Source organism: Eptesicus fuscus, chromosome 2, assembly GCF_027574615.1.
Source record: "Eptesicus fuscus isolate TK198812 chromosome 2, DD_ASM_mEF_20220401, whole genome shotgun sequence".
Taxonomy (NCBI): Eukaryota; Metazoa; Chordata; class Mammalia; order Chiroptera; family Vespertilionidae; genus Eptesicus; species Eptesicus fuscus.
Window position 1 is genome coordinate 6,420,332 of NC_072474.1, and position 16,218 is coordinate 6,436,549.

At 47.7% G+C, this 16,218-nt stretch overlaps 1 protein-coding gene across 1 annotated transcript in view; it reads left to right on the forward strand.

Annotated features, from left to right (window-relative positions):
• Positions 1–12,766: 12,766 nt before the first annotated feature.
• Positions 12,767–16,218, forward strand: part of MDGA2 (MAM domain containing glycosylphosphatidylinositol anchor 2) — a 1,000,910-nt gene continuing 997,458 nt past the window's right edge. Inside the window, exon 1 of the mRNA XM_054725417.1 lies at positions 12,767–13,043. Coding sequence (XP_054581392.1) covers positions 12,767–13,043 — 277 coding nt within the window. The remainder of the gene's footprint in view (positions 13,044–16,218) is intronic.

Below are 16,218 nucleotides of genomic sequence, written 5' to 3' on the forward strand. Positions count from 1 at the left end.
ACTTAATATGAAGCTTGATCCATTAAAGAGTTATGAAATAAATTTACTATAGTCAGACCATAATTTTTGCAAGTTAAATAATATGAAAGAGCCCGGTGGTGTGGCTCAGTGGTTGAGCATTGACCTACGAACCAAGAAGTCACAGTTCAATTCCTGGTCAAGGCATATGTCAGGCTCCATCCCCATTGTGGGGCATGCAGGAGGCAGCTGATTGATGCTTCTCTCTCATCATTGGTGTTTCTGTTTTTCTGTTCTTCTCTGTTTTCCTCTCTGAAATCAATAAAAATATATTTAAAAAACATTAATATGGAAGATAACGGAATGGAATAGAAAAGAGCACATCAAAAATTTATGTGTGTAAAGATCTTCATTTATAAAAAAAGTGTTTTAAAAATAAAGTTTGAAAGCTGTTGCTCTACTTAAAGGGGATACACAGGAAAAAGAGGCAAATTCCCCTCTTGTGATCATAGGAGAGTTAAAGAAAGAAAGAAATAAAAGAAAGAAAGAAAGAAAGAAAGAAAGAAAGAAAGAAAGAAAGAAAGAAAGAAAGAAAGAGAGAGAGAAAGAGAGAGAGAAAGAGAGAGAGAAAGAGAGAGAGAGGAAGGAAGGAAGGAAGGAAGGAAGGAAGGAAGGAAGGAAGGAAGGAAGGAAGGAAGAAAGGAAGGAAGGAAGGAAGGAAGGAAGGAAGGAAGGAAGGAAGGAAGGAAGGAAGAGAAAGAAAGAAAGAAAGAAAGAAAGAAAGAAAGAAAGAAAGAAAGAAAGAAAGAAAGAAAGAAAGAAAGAAAGAAAAGAAAGAGAGAAAAGAGAGAAAAAGTGAGAAGTTTTCTTTTTCCTTTTTCCAGGCTTGTGCTACATAGAGGCCTGCTCATTAGATGCAGACAGGAGAACACTGAGGACAGAAAACTTTGATTCTTCTCTTGGACATCCCAGGCTTTCCAGGTCTAACGTACATGAGCATGAGGATTCGCTGCTTCAAGTCTAGTTTTCCTGATTCTTTCTGGTTTCCTGAGAAAGGGCACCATCACCTATATTTTAACAAACAACATTCCATTTAACTTTCACAGTATCTTCTGAGTAAGTAGTATATTTCACAGATGTGGAAAGTCACACACTACTGAGGTTATTTGATTTATCCAAACTCTCGGAAAGTGTGATTCCATATGATTTTGAAAACTTCCTAAAGGCTAATGGATAGGGGTGTTAGAGGTCTCAGCCAAATGGCCTTTGTGTAGACTTTTGCCCAAGGGACAAGTGTGAGTTCCTCCATTTGTTTCCTAGGGCTGCTGTACTAAAGTACCACAGCTGGGCGGCTTATCACAAGATACATTTATTCTCTTTTACCTTGGGAACCAGAGGTCGGAAATGAAGCTGGCAGCAGGGCCATGCTCTCTCTGAAGGCATTGGGAGAGAATCTGTTCCTTGCCTTTCTCTTGGCCCTTGGTATTGGCAGCAATCCCTGATGTTCCTTAACTTGTAGAGGCCTCTTTCCAGTCTCTGCCTGTTGGCACAGGGTGCCTTCTCCTTTTCTTCTAAGGACATCAGTCATGTTAAATTAAGGGCCCACCTTACTCCACTATAACCTCTTCTTCACTAATAACATCAGCTATTTCCAAACAAGGCCAAGTTCTGAGATTCAGAGAAGGACATGAATTGGGAAGGGGTTGAGGGACATTACCCAACCCAGTACAGCTCCCTGTATTTCTCTCCTCTTCCCTGGTCTGTCATGTTATAATAATTTTGCTTGTTAGCCCACATCAGACAACTCAGCCCCACAGCATATTTTTGCGTGGCTGCTCTTATTTTATTTGCCAGTTTGATGGCACACTGGGATACTTGCCTCTTCATCATTTCCTGCTTACACGATTATTTTCTCTCTCTTTTAAGGTGCTTCTCATTTATTCCCTCTGAACCCCCATCTCACACAACTGCCCCCTATCCCCACTGAACCAAGCATTCCTTTGGATTTTCTCTGGAGCTTTCAATATCCATAGAATGTTTTGCAATCAGAGTTACTCCCCAAAAGGCAGAACCTGGTCCTTCCCTCTTACTAACTTATTTATAGAGGGTTGGGCTATGCAGCTCTAACTTATATTAGAAATATGATCTATATTCAGTGTTTCTGATTTCCTATAATTCTTGCTGCTCTGGGATTCTACACATATGAAAATTGAACATCTCTTCTGGGAAAGGGCAGAAGACAGGGGGAAAAAAGAGGTGTCAGGCATTTGAGAAAATAAAGGTTTTGGGGGGAATTCCCAGACCCAGGCTTTAAATTATCAAGCTTTAGCTTGGAGGAGTCAAACCACAGCAGTCTTTCTAAATCCAGAGAGAGGGAGAATTCAAATTGAAATGAATTTCATTTTTTCTTCAGAAGGAAAGTGACCCCCCCTACACACCCACCCACCCCTGGCCTGGTAGGAGATTTGTTGTAAAGTAGACAGGTGGAACCTACAGAGAGGGAGAGGAGAAGGAAAAGGAGACAGCAGAGTTGGAAGATAGGGTTATGCATGTCCTGAAGGGGGACTCCCCTGTCCTATCTGTGGTTGCATGAGGAATAGCAACCTTCTTAAACTTTAAGAATTCTGTGGTATAGAAAGTTTGTTTTTGAATCTTGCCTTAATTCCTGGATAAAAATACCTCTTTGAGTGTGGATCAGGGATTCTACAAAGGAGTAGAAATATCAACACATGATATATTCAGATAAAGGTAGAATGAAAAATATTGCTATTTGGTTTTCCAAGTACATGGTGTCGAGGAGATTCTGAGTAAGTAGTATATTTCACAGATGTGGCTCCTGAGGAGAATGGGAAAGTGTTTTAATGGCTAAGAGTCTGGAAAAAGCCCATGTTTAGAATGAGGCGGGATCTGAATCCTTATGACTTGAAGACAATGGTTGAAGATGTGAGTAATGGGTTCAGCAGGGTATGTGGCAGACACCAAAAATCAACTGGAAGATAGCAATGCTGGATGGAAGAAGAAGATACCTCTCTCACTATTATCAGGACAAAACATGAACCAAACACAAATGGGGTGGGGACAAAGAAAACATATGAGAGAAACCCTGAAAAACTGGGTAATTGCACAAAGAAGACTAAATATTAAACCAAAAAGAGACTGCTTTCTTGAGTTTTCCCAAACACTAGCTAATATGACTAGCTTATTAGTAGGTTGAGTTTAATTATAGAGAATATTAAAAGTTCCAGCGTATTGCATTATGTTTTGTTTATATTATACTAGGGACCCAGTGAGCAAAATCGTGTGAGAAGGTGCCCCGCCTCCAGCCTCCCACCTCCCGCCTCCGCAAGGAGGTGCCCTGTGGAGCGCCAGGCTGAGAGATGCTCCATGCACGTCCTGGTGACTGGTGGTTTGGTCATTTTGGTAGTGATGCCTCTTGGCCTTTTATTATTATGATGAGAGGCCCAGTGCATGAAATTCTTGCATGGTGGGGTCCCCTCAGCCCAGCCTGCAACCTCTCCAATCTGGGACCCCTTGGGGGATGTCCAGTTGGACATTTCTCTCACAGTCTGGGACCACTGGCTCCTAACTGCTCACCTGCCTTCCTGCCTGCTTGCCCCTAACTGTCCCCCTGCCAGCCTGGTCACCCCCAACTGCCCTCCCCTGCAGGCCTGGTCACCCCCAACTACTCCCCCACTGATCTGGTCACGCCTTACTGCCCCCCTGCTGGCCTGGTTACCCCCAACTGCTCCCCTCACCAGCCTGGTTGCCCCCAATGCCCTCCCACCAGCCTGGTCACCCCAACTGTCCCCCTGCTGACCTGGTCACCCCCAACTGTCCCCCCTGCTGGCCTGGTCACCCCACATGCCTGCTGTTCAGTCGTTTGGTCGTCCTTCACTAACTCCCTTGCCGGCCTGGTCGCCCCACGCAGCCTACTGTTTGGTCATCCTCCTGGTCGTTTAGTAGTGACGGCCCCTGGCTTTTTATATATTAGGATTACATTTATTATATATTATATTATATTATATTATATTATATTATATTATATTATATTATATTATATTATACTATACTAGAGGCCTGATGCACGAAAATTTCTGCAAGAGTAGGCCTCCCTTCCCCTGGCTGCCGGCACTGGCTTCTCTCTGGCACCCAGGACCTGGGCTGGCTTCCTCCGGGCTATTCACAGGCCCCTGGTTTCCCCTGAGCCATCTGCAGGCACCTGGGACCCAGCTGGCTTCCCTCCAGCCCCAGCTTCATCAGGAAGGATGTCCAGAATGACATCCAGTCTAATTAGCATATTACCCTTTTATTATTACACTAGAGGCCTGGTGCACAAAATTCATGCACGGGGTGGGGTGGGGGGCGGTGTCCCTCAGCCCAGTCTGCACCCTCTCCAATCTGGGACCCCTCGAGGGATTTCAGGCGACCGGGCTGATCAAGGGAAGGCACCAGCCGCATTACCCCGCTGCTGCAGCCACTGCCAGCCACTGCAGCTGCCAAGGTGTTTTCATCAACACAGACTCTAGTCCCTTCACTGTGAAAAAATGACAACTTTCTTTAGGCATTTTCAAGATGTGTCTTTCATAGGATATGACATTTCTTTCTTTCTTTCTTTCTTTCTTTCTTTCTTTCTTTCTTTCTTTCTTTCTTTTTTTTTCAATCCTCACCTGAGGATATATTTCCATTGATTTTTAGAGAGTGTGGAAGAGAGAGGGAGAGACAGAGAGAAACATCAATGTGAGAGGGACACTGTGATTGGTTGCCTCCTGCATGAGCCGTGACCTGGGCCCCGGCCAGGGAGGAGCCTGTAACCTAAGTACATGCCCTTGATAAGAATTGAACCCGGACCCTGCGGTCAGCAGGCCAAGGCTCTATCCACTGAGCCAAACCAGTTAGGGCAGGATATGACATTTCTTAGCCCAATCAACAGCGGACCTTCATTTTTTCATCCAGGAGTGTGGTGGAAAAACCCTAGATCACCTTCTTGGATTCTTATAACCCAAGTTACCAAGAACACTGCAAGTGGCAGCATACAGGGAGCTTAGCCAATGAGCAGTCAGAAAAGGTGTTTATGCTCAAACTAGTTTGGCTCAGTGGATAGACCGTGGGCCTGCAGACTGAAGGATCCCAGGTTTGATTCCTGTTAAGGGCATATACCTTGGTTGGAGGCACATCCCCAGTGGGGAGTGTGCAGGAAGCAGCTAATTGATGTTTCTCATTGATATTTCCGACGGTCTATCCCTCTCCCCTCTTCTCTGTAAAAAAAATCAATAAAATATATATATTTTTAAAAAGGTGTTTCCTCTGCAGCTCATGCAATGCCTGCATTGTGTCCACTGGGCTAGGGGTGTGTCCCTGCCATCCGGTGGTGGCCGCCATTTCCCCCATCTAGGGCGCTGGGCTGGGGGCGTGGATGAGAACCGCCACTTGGTGCCGGAGCTCCTGCAAGCCGCTGGGGCGGGGCAGGAAAATCTGTCGCCCAACATCCCCGAGGCCAGCAGCCAGCCCCACCATGGGCGCCAGGCTGGGGGGCATTCAGGGTCCCCTGGGCTGCATGCAGTGGTGGCCGCCAGGATCTCTGCACACCCCAGAGGCCAGCAGCCAGGCCCCCATCGTGGGCGCCGGGCTGGGGGCGTGAACTCAAACCGCCGCTTGGTGCTGGAGCATTCGCAAGCAGCTGGGGGCCTGCACCCATAGGCTCGGAGTGGCCAGGGGGCTTTCTGGGACCCCTGCCTCTCAGGGCCTAAGCACGGGCCTGCAGGCTAGGAGCGGCCTGGGTCTGGAGGATGTTCCCGGGACCCAGGCCGCTCAGCGCCTGCATATGCAAATTAACCATCATCTTTGTTGGGTAAATTTGCATACTCTCTCTGATTGGCTGGTGGGTGTAGCGGAGTGATGGTTAATTTGCATGTTTCTCGTTTATTAGATAGGATTATATTATATTATTATATTTTATTATACTAGAGGCCCAAAGCACAAAATTCATGCAAAAGTAGGCCTTCCTTCCTCCGACTGCCGGCACCAGCTTCCCTCTTGCACTTGGGACCTGGGCTTCCCTTGCAGCCCCAGCCTCGTCCAGAAGGTTGTCTGGAAGGACCTCTGGTCTAATTAGCATATTACACTTTTATTATTATAGATTATATTATGTTTAGTGTTATAATAATAGATTTTTGCACCAACTGCATGATTATGACCAAAATTTTCTTTCCTTTATTTCCTATTACATGCACAGCTGTAATTGCTCCAAATATAGAATCTTGAGGAAAATTTTTGTTCAACTCTCTTCTGGTCCTTTATATGTTATCTGTGGCTTAATCAAATCACTCCTTTGTCAGAAATAGAGAGTGTCTTTATATTTCCACCACAAGATTTCTATTCCAACTTTGAGGTGGATCTTTTTAATCTGTTCTATGGATGACCTTAGAAATATAAGGATCCCTTCATACTCATCTGGTTTTAAAAGATAGTAAATCAGCATAGTGATAAGCAGAAACTTCTCTGTTAATAGTTAAGCTCTGGCCTTCTCCAGGATACATCTGGGGATGTACCACCTTCAAAAATAATCTTGCAGCAGATCTATACTCTCACTCATATTTTTAAGTTTTCAGAAGACATTAAGCTATTCCTAAGTACTGAAATGCCAAACCATTGCAGATAAACTGAACAATTCAGAATTCAATGTGACTGGACAGAAATGGGGCAGATGAATTTTGATTGAAAGCAAGTGCAGTAATGAGTTCAGAGAAAAACACTTCATCATACTTATAAAACTAAAGGTTCTGAGCTGTCAGCTAACCTCAAAATGGAAATCATTCAAGCTTAGCCCCATAAACTAATGCTCTTCAACAACTAACAAGAAAAACACTGAATAAAAATAATTATTGAGCACTATGTGCCAGGTGCTGAGCTATGTATTTTATGTGTATTACTTTATATAAAACTGCCAGCAACCTCTTGCTCTTTTCATTTTATGGGCTAAGGGAAACATCAAGGTCACACTGACATCAGCAATTCAAGCCCAAGGCAGGCTGTGCGCAGGTCAAAGCGCAGGCATGCACCTTCTGTGTTACACTGTCCTGCACTGAACATCTTCTATGTTCCAACAAATCAGCATTGAGCTTGTTCCTGAAATAGTGTCAGAATTATAACAAGAGTTCAAGGGAGACATGCGAAATAAGAACAAATCTAGGGCAGGCCTACTAAATTTACCAAGGCTATAGCATATAAGCATAGCCTTTTAAAAATTATTATGTGTTTGAGATACAAACTGTAGAGAACATAAGCGGTTCATGAAATCCTGGAAGTCTAGAACTACAGAGTAGCATGCCTGTCTTAAAAGTAGAAACTATGAAACATTCTTTATCACAGAGGAAAAACTCAGAAATTTGCTGTTTTTAAGCTGAAGATAGAATTTCAAGCAAAGCCTTTGTCTCAGTTTTCTGCCTCTCTCTCTCCTTTTCTCGGTTTTTCAGATACTCCTCACTGGCAGCCACTTTATGTCTGAGACCTTAGCCCCATCATCTGGTAACAAATTATCTTGCCTTCCTTTCATGCATGTCCATATATGAAGCCTCTTGTGAGACCCTCCTTCTTTATTTGGAGGTAGCTGGATTTGCTACCTCCAGGGTTATTCTTTGGGTATTTTGTTGCTTCCTCAAGTCTTTTGTCTCTTGTTGATGTGCCTCAGTCCATGCAACGGGGATTTGATGTGCTTCCTTATTTATATTATTAGCAGATGCCGTTCTCATTGTCCTTTTTCTTTCTCCCCAAAGCCCTGCTGAGGGAAAGTCCTATTTCCCAAAACCTTTGTCTCCTACTTACCAGTGTCTGGGTTCTGCTGCCTCAGAGCAATTGCCCACCTGCATCCTAGAAATGAGCAGCACCTGGAATTCCCTAGTGCCTTGGTCGGCAAACTGCGGCTCTCGAGCCACATGCGGCTCTTTGGCCCTTTGAGTGTGGCTCTTCCACAAAATGCCACGGCTTGGGAGAGTCTATTTTGAAGAAGTGGCATTAGAAGAAGTTTAAGTTTAAAAAATTTGGCTCTCAAAAGAAATCTCAATCGTTTTACTGTTGATATTTGGCTCTGTTAACTAATGAGTTTGCCGACCACTGCGCTATGCTCTGTTTCTCTGATTGGAAATTCTGTCTCTTTATCCTCTGAAATAGCCAGTTCTGTGTGATCCTGCTTAGACTTCTAAGCTTGCATGCTGGAAGCTATTACTAAGTAGTAGGAAATAAAACTAGGTGACAGGCATTTGGCTAGAGAAAATTTACCATGACAGGAGATTGTGTACCCAACAGGAATGGCTCCATTTAGAGTTTAATCAAACCTTATTATAATCTTGGTAAGCTTTAACGAGATCTGGTCCATTGGGCAGAGGTTAACAAAGTAATAGTTTGGGGTCTCAGGTGCATGTCTGAGCCATAGAATAATGGAGCTTGCCTTAACAGATTTTGGAAATATTAGAAGTAGATTTATCCTCAGGATAAAAGAGGTATGCCAGGGGCCCAGATGTGTAGCCAGCTAAGCATTCAGGGTGGGTCATATGTAGTCCCAGTAAGCTGTGATGTGAGCTAGAAATCTAGGACCAAGAATAGAGCAAGCAAAGGAAGTATGTGGCAACCATCAGGGTGTACAATTCCTGAGACATCTCTTGTTTACCACTGATGATTTTTACATTCTTGTTTGGTTTTATAAACTGGAAAGCAAGTAGTGTGTATGGGAGTCAGTGTGATTTAAAGGGCCATCAGGGGAACAGGTAGTAGCCATAAGTAATATATAAGACCTGGTATTGCTTTATGGAAAGAGGCTAGATTGGAAAGAAAGGACAGATTTGCCACATATATTCTGATTTTGCCTACTCAATTTTATCTCCAGAGTTACTGTCTTATCATTTTGGGGGAATCTTGTGCCAGCCGTGATTCCCTCCATGATATTATCTCTCGCATGCTACCTAGGCTGGAACATCATGCTCATATACAGATAGACATTTAAAGTGAAACTATAGTCAATATAACTATCACAGATTATTAAGGTAATTATGGCTGTCAGAGGAGAGCCCCTAAATTTTCACATTCCTAGTGTAAAATGTTCATTGCTGCTCTCATCAGAGACAGAAGAATACTCTTGAGTGGACCCTGACAGTAATGGAATGCAGAGTTCCTTTGGGTTCCATGCAATATCCATATTCCCTGTACAGAATCCAAGACGCTGGTGATCCTTACAGTTACTTACACTGCTCCTGTGGGAAACTGCTCTAATCGGGCTACACAGAATGTCCTGGGTCTCATTTCATTACAGCATCTGGACCTGCTTTCTAGAGCTCCTCCCCTTCTCTCTATGAAATTCTCTCTCTGGCTCTCCTTAAGCCTTAGCTCAGGCTCACCACCTGGAGGCCCTCAATAGCTAGTGCTAAGGTGTGGCTGTATATATAATGGTTTTTGGTCAGGATAGCCTTACAAATGTTGAATTTCAAGGCAAACTAAATAAAACAAAAACGTTTGGTAGACTGAACTGGCCAATTGTTTCTGTAAGTAATCTACCCAGTATTTTTATAGGAAGAAAAAAGTAGATATTAAATGCAGTGCAATTTTTATTCTTACTGCCATATAACCCAATTAACGATTGCATGAAAACGTTGCCTTCCTGTGCCTGGGACTTTATTTATATAGCAATTATAGTGTCAATATATGTAGTGGTGCATGTGTTGACCAACATATCCTAGATTGTGTGTTTCCTAAAAGAAGGGATTCTATCCTATATATGTCTTTAAATGTCTAATATCTAGGCTAAGGTCTGATCCAGAGTGGATACACCTGGCTGTTTTATCACTGAAATAAATTGTAAAATGATTGGGTTGTCTAAGTTCTATATAGCTCTAAACAGCTCACTCAGGAACTGCTGAGGGCATCATGGGTGTATGGTCTTTTCCACGACAGGGATGTGCATTACATGGAAAAGAAAGGCCCTGCATTCCTAAAGCTTATGTCCTAATGTTGAAGGTTAAGGAAAGCAGCCACCATTATGGACCCTCATTTAGTCTGGGTTCCTTTGTCAAAGTAATACATTGATTTTTTAAATAATAAAATACTTTAATTTAGAGTCCTGAAGTCACTGAAACACACACACACACACATTTAATTCCATAAATAAGAATGAAAAAAAAAAAAAGACAGTACACACATGGAGGTGAAGTGTTATTTCAGAACATGAGCAGCTAAAATCTGGACGTAAGGGCCTGGTGGACAAGATACATTCTGAGCTGTGAGCTGAGAGCAAAGTTGCAGTTTACTGCCCCTTGAAGCTGCTGTGCTGCAGTATTCAGGGATGATCTGCTTTTAAAAGACAGATTTCCAGAAACATGACAATTCCCCCCTCCCCCACCACAGGTGGCTAATGAGTGAGCTTCACTCATTCCCCTTCAGAAAAGCCACACGTTGGGTTTTGCTCCTGGAATGACACTCAATTCCATCTACTTGAGAGTGGCATGTCATAAAGAAGGTTTTGGGTTCTCAACACTATGCGACGTGTCCTTTGGGACCCTCACCATTCTTCCTTCCTTTTCTCTTGTGAACGCAGAGGGTACGCACTCGATCGTACCCAATAACAACAATATGCCTAAGTGAGGAACCTTAGGGGGAACAGTGGGGGCTGTTCATTTCCTGGTGCTTGGAGTCCCCTCCCCCCAGCAAAGGTAGCAGGAGGAGAGGGACCTGCAGCGTTCTGTCAATATGGAAGCAGATAAATGAATATTATACGCCAGATTTTCCATAGCAACTACTTTAGTAACACACGTATAAATACACGTTTCCAGCTGTTTTAATCACCTCCCCACCCAGTTCTGTCTGAATTAGACAAGAATAGAGTATATTCAACGAAGTAGATTGCGCACAGGTAGCACTAATTACCGTGGCTACTGAAATCACAAACCACTCCTCTATCTCCAGTTTATCCCCATTAATTTTTGGTGAAGTATTTCTACATTAGTTCCTTTTAAAATTAAAGATGCGTTACATTCCCTAGTCCCTTTGTAACTACGAGTTTCTTAAGCTCCTCTGCCCCAAATGAGACGGTTTTTCACAAAAGAGAAAAGATCTTCAAAGCAGTTAACTTTAGCAGGAGGCAGTGCAAATTAAACGAAGCTCAGCGTTCCCAGTTTTTCTGCCCTGGAGCCTTCAATGCTGTGAGGACCGTATTTTCATTTAAAAATGACTGAAATGGGAAAGAAACCCAGCCGCTACCTAGAGCGGTGGCCTGTTCTGCTCTCCAGTCCAGCAGAACGGGTCCTGGCAGACCTGGGCGGCGGGGCAGCGACAGTGCGCCCCGCAATCGCCCCGGGCCGGGGTGGTCGCCGGCCCGCCGCGGGCAAACGCCAACGGCGGCCCCGGAAACCGGCCCGGGCGCCCGCCGCCGCGGAGCTCGCGGAGAGGCGGGCAGGCCCGGCGGGGACGGCTGGAGGCCGGGCGCCGCCGGCCCGCGAAGCCTCCCGGCGCCGTCCGCGCGGAGGGGCGCCCGGCTGACACCGGGAGGCCGGGCGAAGGGGGAGCCGCGCCGCGGGGACGGCGACCGAGCCGCGCGCCCGGGCTTTGACGTCGCCCGGCTGCGGCGAGCAGCTCGCGCTCCCGGCACGTAGCGCACAACGTGACCACACACAGCCTTCCCCTCCGGCTCCCGGCGCCCGGCCGCCGGCTCCCGGCTTCGCCCTCCTCCTCCTTTTCGCCTCCGAGGCGCGCGGCACCGCGTCCACCCCGGGATTCCAGCCGGCGTCGAGCCCAGGGCGCCCCGCCGCCCGGCCCGGGAGCCTCTGCCGCAGCCGGGGCCCGAGCGGCGGCCGCGAAGCCGGGTGTCCTCCTGGGCGCCGCTCCCGCGTTCACCCCCGGACGCCAGCGCGACGTTGGCCCAGGCGGGGAACCCCTTCTGCGGCTTCCTCCTCCGAACTCCCGCGGGTCCCCACCGCCCCCACCCCTCCACCTGGCGGGGGCGGCGCGGCAGCGGAGAGGACGCGCGCGGTGCGGGCGAGCACGCGTGGACGTGTGTGCGGATCCGGCCTCTGCCTCTGCCTCTCCCTCTCGCAAGTGGCGGCGGCTGGACTCTGCTGGCGGCTCCCGCAGTTGGCGCTGCCGGCGGAGGCCCCTCTTCGCGGGCGGGTCCCGAAGGCTGTTTTGGAGATCGGCGGCGGCGGCGGCGGCGGCGGCTGGTGCCCGGGAGAGCTCCAGGCGCACACTCTGCTCCTGTCGTCCCTCTCTTCCTCTCCCTCCTCCTTTCCTTCCTTCCCCACCCCTGCCCCCCAGTCCCACTCCTCCTCTCCCCCCCCCCCCTCCTCTTCCTCCTCTCCCAGCTCAGCGATGCGAGCCTGTATCGTGTAAGCGGATTGGCGTTGCAATGGCAACTGATGGAATGGGGGAAGGCAAGACAGCAGGGCTGGGGGCTCCGGACTGCGGGCGGGCGGGCCGCTGCCGCTGCCTGATGCTCCTCCGGGGACCTTCGCGAGTTACTTTGTGAAGACGAACCCAGGCGAGGAACCCTCTCCTCTGCTCGGGGCCCCGAGTCAGAAGCCACTTCCTGTTCCCCGGCTGCCCGCGCCGGGCTCCCGGCGCTCCGCACCCGGCCCCCGGCCCGCGCCCGCCGCCCGCCCAGCGCGCCGCCGCCGCTGCGGAGCCTGCGCCCGCTCCCCCGGAGAACACTTCGCCTCCCCGCTCCTCCCCGGCGCCTGCGATCTTCCCAGGCGCCCCGTGTGAGCGAGGCGTGCCCGTGAGCGTGTGTCAGGGCGCCGTGTTGTGGGGGGTGTGTTTCTGTGTTGGTGCGTGCATGAGTGCGGGGTGCGTGGGGCTGCCGCGCTCCGCTCACGGCCGCCGCCGGGGAAGGACAGACGGACGGCGCTGCCTCGGGCGGCCGGTTCGCAGGCGCGTCGGCGCCGCCCGGGAGCGAAAGGAGCGCACTCGCCTGGCCGCCGGCCTCCGGAAGGTCCCGCCGCTTCCCCCCCGGGCTGGATATGTGCATGTGCACGCGAAGATGGATTTAGTGTGCGGGCTCGTGTGGCTGCTGACAGTCCTCCTGGAGGGCATCTCTGGCCAAGGAGTGTACGGTGAGTGAGATCGCGACGTTATCGTGACCTTGTGATTCTTGGGCAAGATAGGCTGGCGAGCGAAAAGGCACGACTCGCGCGTCCCGGGGCCCCTCCCGGCGCGGCACTGGGTTCACACTTCATCACGTTATTGGGAGCGACGAGCCGGCAGCGAGCGCGCTGCGGATTGGGCTGCGAGCCGCGGCCACGGCGCCTGGGCTCCTGCTCCGAGCGGAGTGGAGCCGGCGGCGTCGCACCCCTGGGAACCGGGGCTGTGCGCTTGGCTTATCCCCGCTGGGCACCCGAGCTCCAGCAGTCTTGGGTTTCATAAAGATTTGACCTCGTTGGCCGCCTAGGCAGTGCCGCGATTACCCCCAAATGGAGGCTTCGAATGTGACCCCAGTGAGCGCCCCATTCCTTTCTGCTCCCCTTCTCCTCCCCACGTGTGTGTGTGTGTGTGTGTGTGTGTGTGTGTGTGTGTGTGAGAGAGAGAGAGAGAGAGAGAGAGAGAGAGAGAGAGAGAGAGATTGAGAATATGCCTGTAAGACTTGATTTTCCAGCTTAGGAAGTGGGGTGACAGTTGAGTTGCATTTTGCACCAGCCATCGCCTGGAGCACTGACTTGGGGAGGAGGAAATAGCAGGCAAGATTCTAGGTGCCAGACACAATTAAGGGACATGTTTGTGTGAATGGATGAGCAAATGCATGAATGAATGGACCGCCAAGTCCGCGCGTCTGGGCTCCCGGGCAGGACACCAGTTCCCTGCGACTGGAACACAGTCTCAGTTCTCTGAAACACCCAGGTCTGGGCGCATCAGGACTGGGGAGAAGGGCGAGCTTGTTAATGGGGAGGTTTTTAAGTCCTCAAGAGCCAATCCAGGTTCCTTTGCCTGTCAGCAGTTGGCACCCTTGGCTTTCAGGACAGAAAGAGACACTCACACACAGCCTCTCGCTCTGGCTGAAGTGGTCATCTCCTGGGACAAGCAGGCAGTGCCACAGAGGAAAAATAACTTTTGTGATCTCCAGGTGTGGGGGCGAGGAGGTTGGGAGAACAGCCCCTGAGGGAGGGCAGGCCAAATCTCACCCACAGTCCCCTCCAGCCACTATCCAGAGGCTGTGTGCTGGGAGCCCAGCCCGTGCCCACTGTCTCACTCTGGGGTTTGGATTCCAGCACTGCAGTGCTGGGTCACTGGCTGCCCCCGGCAAAGGGCATACGTGTTTGTGGAAATGTCGGACCTTTCCCTGCAGACCCTAGACCTGACTGAGGACTGCGGAGTGGCTATGGGTACAAGGGGATGTTGGGTCCTCAAACTCTGAGAAACCACTGCGTGTGCCATGGGTAGGTGTTGGGGAAAGTGTGAGGGAGATCAGACCTTTCCCATCCTCATTGTGTACTGCCCAGGGCTGAGCAGTGCTGGGAGGTGGCCGGAACCGCCCTCCCCAACTCTAAGCCTCTTAATTTTCCCTCTCTTCCCACTCCCTCTTTCCCACAGGGAAGAGAGCTTGCTGGATGGTGATGATGATGGTGGTGGTGTGAGTATGTGTGAGAGAGATGCTGCGACTACAGGCACATCTTACCTCTTGGCTTATGGTAGGAGGTGTGGCCTCCAGCACAGCAGCAGTTCATTTAGTGCTCTTTGCCTGCAGCCACACTGGTGCCTGGAGCAGCTGAGTGTCCAGGATTCTAGGGATGGAGGAATGCTGGATAGAGCCTTCTCAGGAAGCTGTTCCTCAGTGTGGGAGAGTTTGAATTCCTTTTATACCATGTCCAAGTCTTTATTTCTCTTTCATTGGTTCAGATCATCCCAACAAAAGGAGTTTTTATTTTTTAATTTTGTGTGTGTGTGTGTGTGTGTGTGTGTGTGTGTGTGTGTGTGTAGGGAATAGTAAGTGTGGAAGATTGGGGCCGGCAGGGGGTGGAATGGGGGGCGAATAGTATGGCTGGAACTGTCTGGATTAGAAAGAGATAGTTCCAATTTCCTGTTACTTTTTGTAATTCAGATTATTTGTCCTGGAAAGTCTCATGTTGGGTAGAGGAAAAGGGTAAGATATAGGAATGGAGACAATAAGAAAATTGCATTAGAGAAATCTTATGCCCATGTTGCTTAACAATAAGGAAGGAGGTAGTTTTGCTGCTGAACTGGTCCTTGTGATGGGGATGCGGTGGTGTTTTTTGGTTTGTTTTATTTTAATATTGATGTGGTTATTAGTAACTTAGCTAAAAATAGAATCAGCTTTGTGTGAAAAGTAATCAGCATCCCTGGTTATAAATGTCACAGCTATGAGGTGGGCAAAAAAATATACTTATTATAACTTTTCAAATATGTCTTACATAGCACAGAAATTAGGTTCTCAAAGTGGAAACCCCTAAACTTCAGCATCATCCTCACCTGGGAAATCTCAGTGTCCTGGACTTTCTAAATCAGAAATGCAGAGGGTGTGACCCGGCAATCTGTGTTTTTTACTCAGGTCATGATTCTGATGCCTGCTGAAATCTGAGAACTACAAGGGTATACTTCAAATTTCATTGCTCTGACTTTGTAAATCATGACCTTTCTTAGCCTAAAATAGTTTTATTTTTATTTGTAGAAGGATTTATGGGGAAAAGAACACTTTATTTTTATTTAGTTATAAAACATTGATAAGTTGTAAAAGAGATAGACATAAGAGTTAGTGTAAGATTATGAAGTGTGTTTTGAACATTTTACATGAAGAGAATTGGAAATTTTATATATATATACACACACATGTATATACATATATATTTGAAGTGGAACAATTATAAATGGAGACTTCAAAGACCAAATGGGAACTCTGCTAACATAGAAGTCTATATCCCTTTATTTGCCTATATTTCCAGATGTAAAACCATTCATACTGCACACAAGTTAGTATTCTTTATTAATACTATTTTCTTAGCTAGGTTCAAGAGGAACTAAAAATTGTGTTATAGGTAACTCAGGAAATGACTTCATTGCAGCCTAATATTATTTACATGATTTAGACATACGTCATTGTAACCTTTCTTTTTTGAAGTAGCTAGTCAACCGCTTCACTCTTCTACTTCTTGGCTGGAAAACTGAGTATGAAATTCAGATTTCTTTTTGTAATTGAGAAAATTTGTTTTAATGTATGGATTATGTTGTTTTGAGTTACTATAATCTCCTTCCTGTTGTGCTTAATCAGCTTGGCACCCG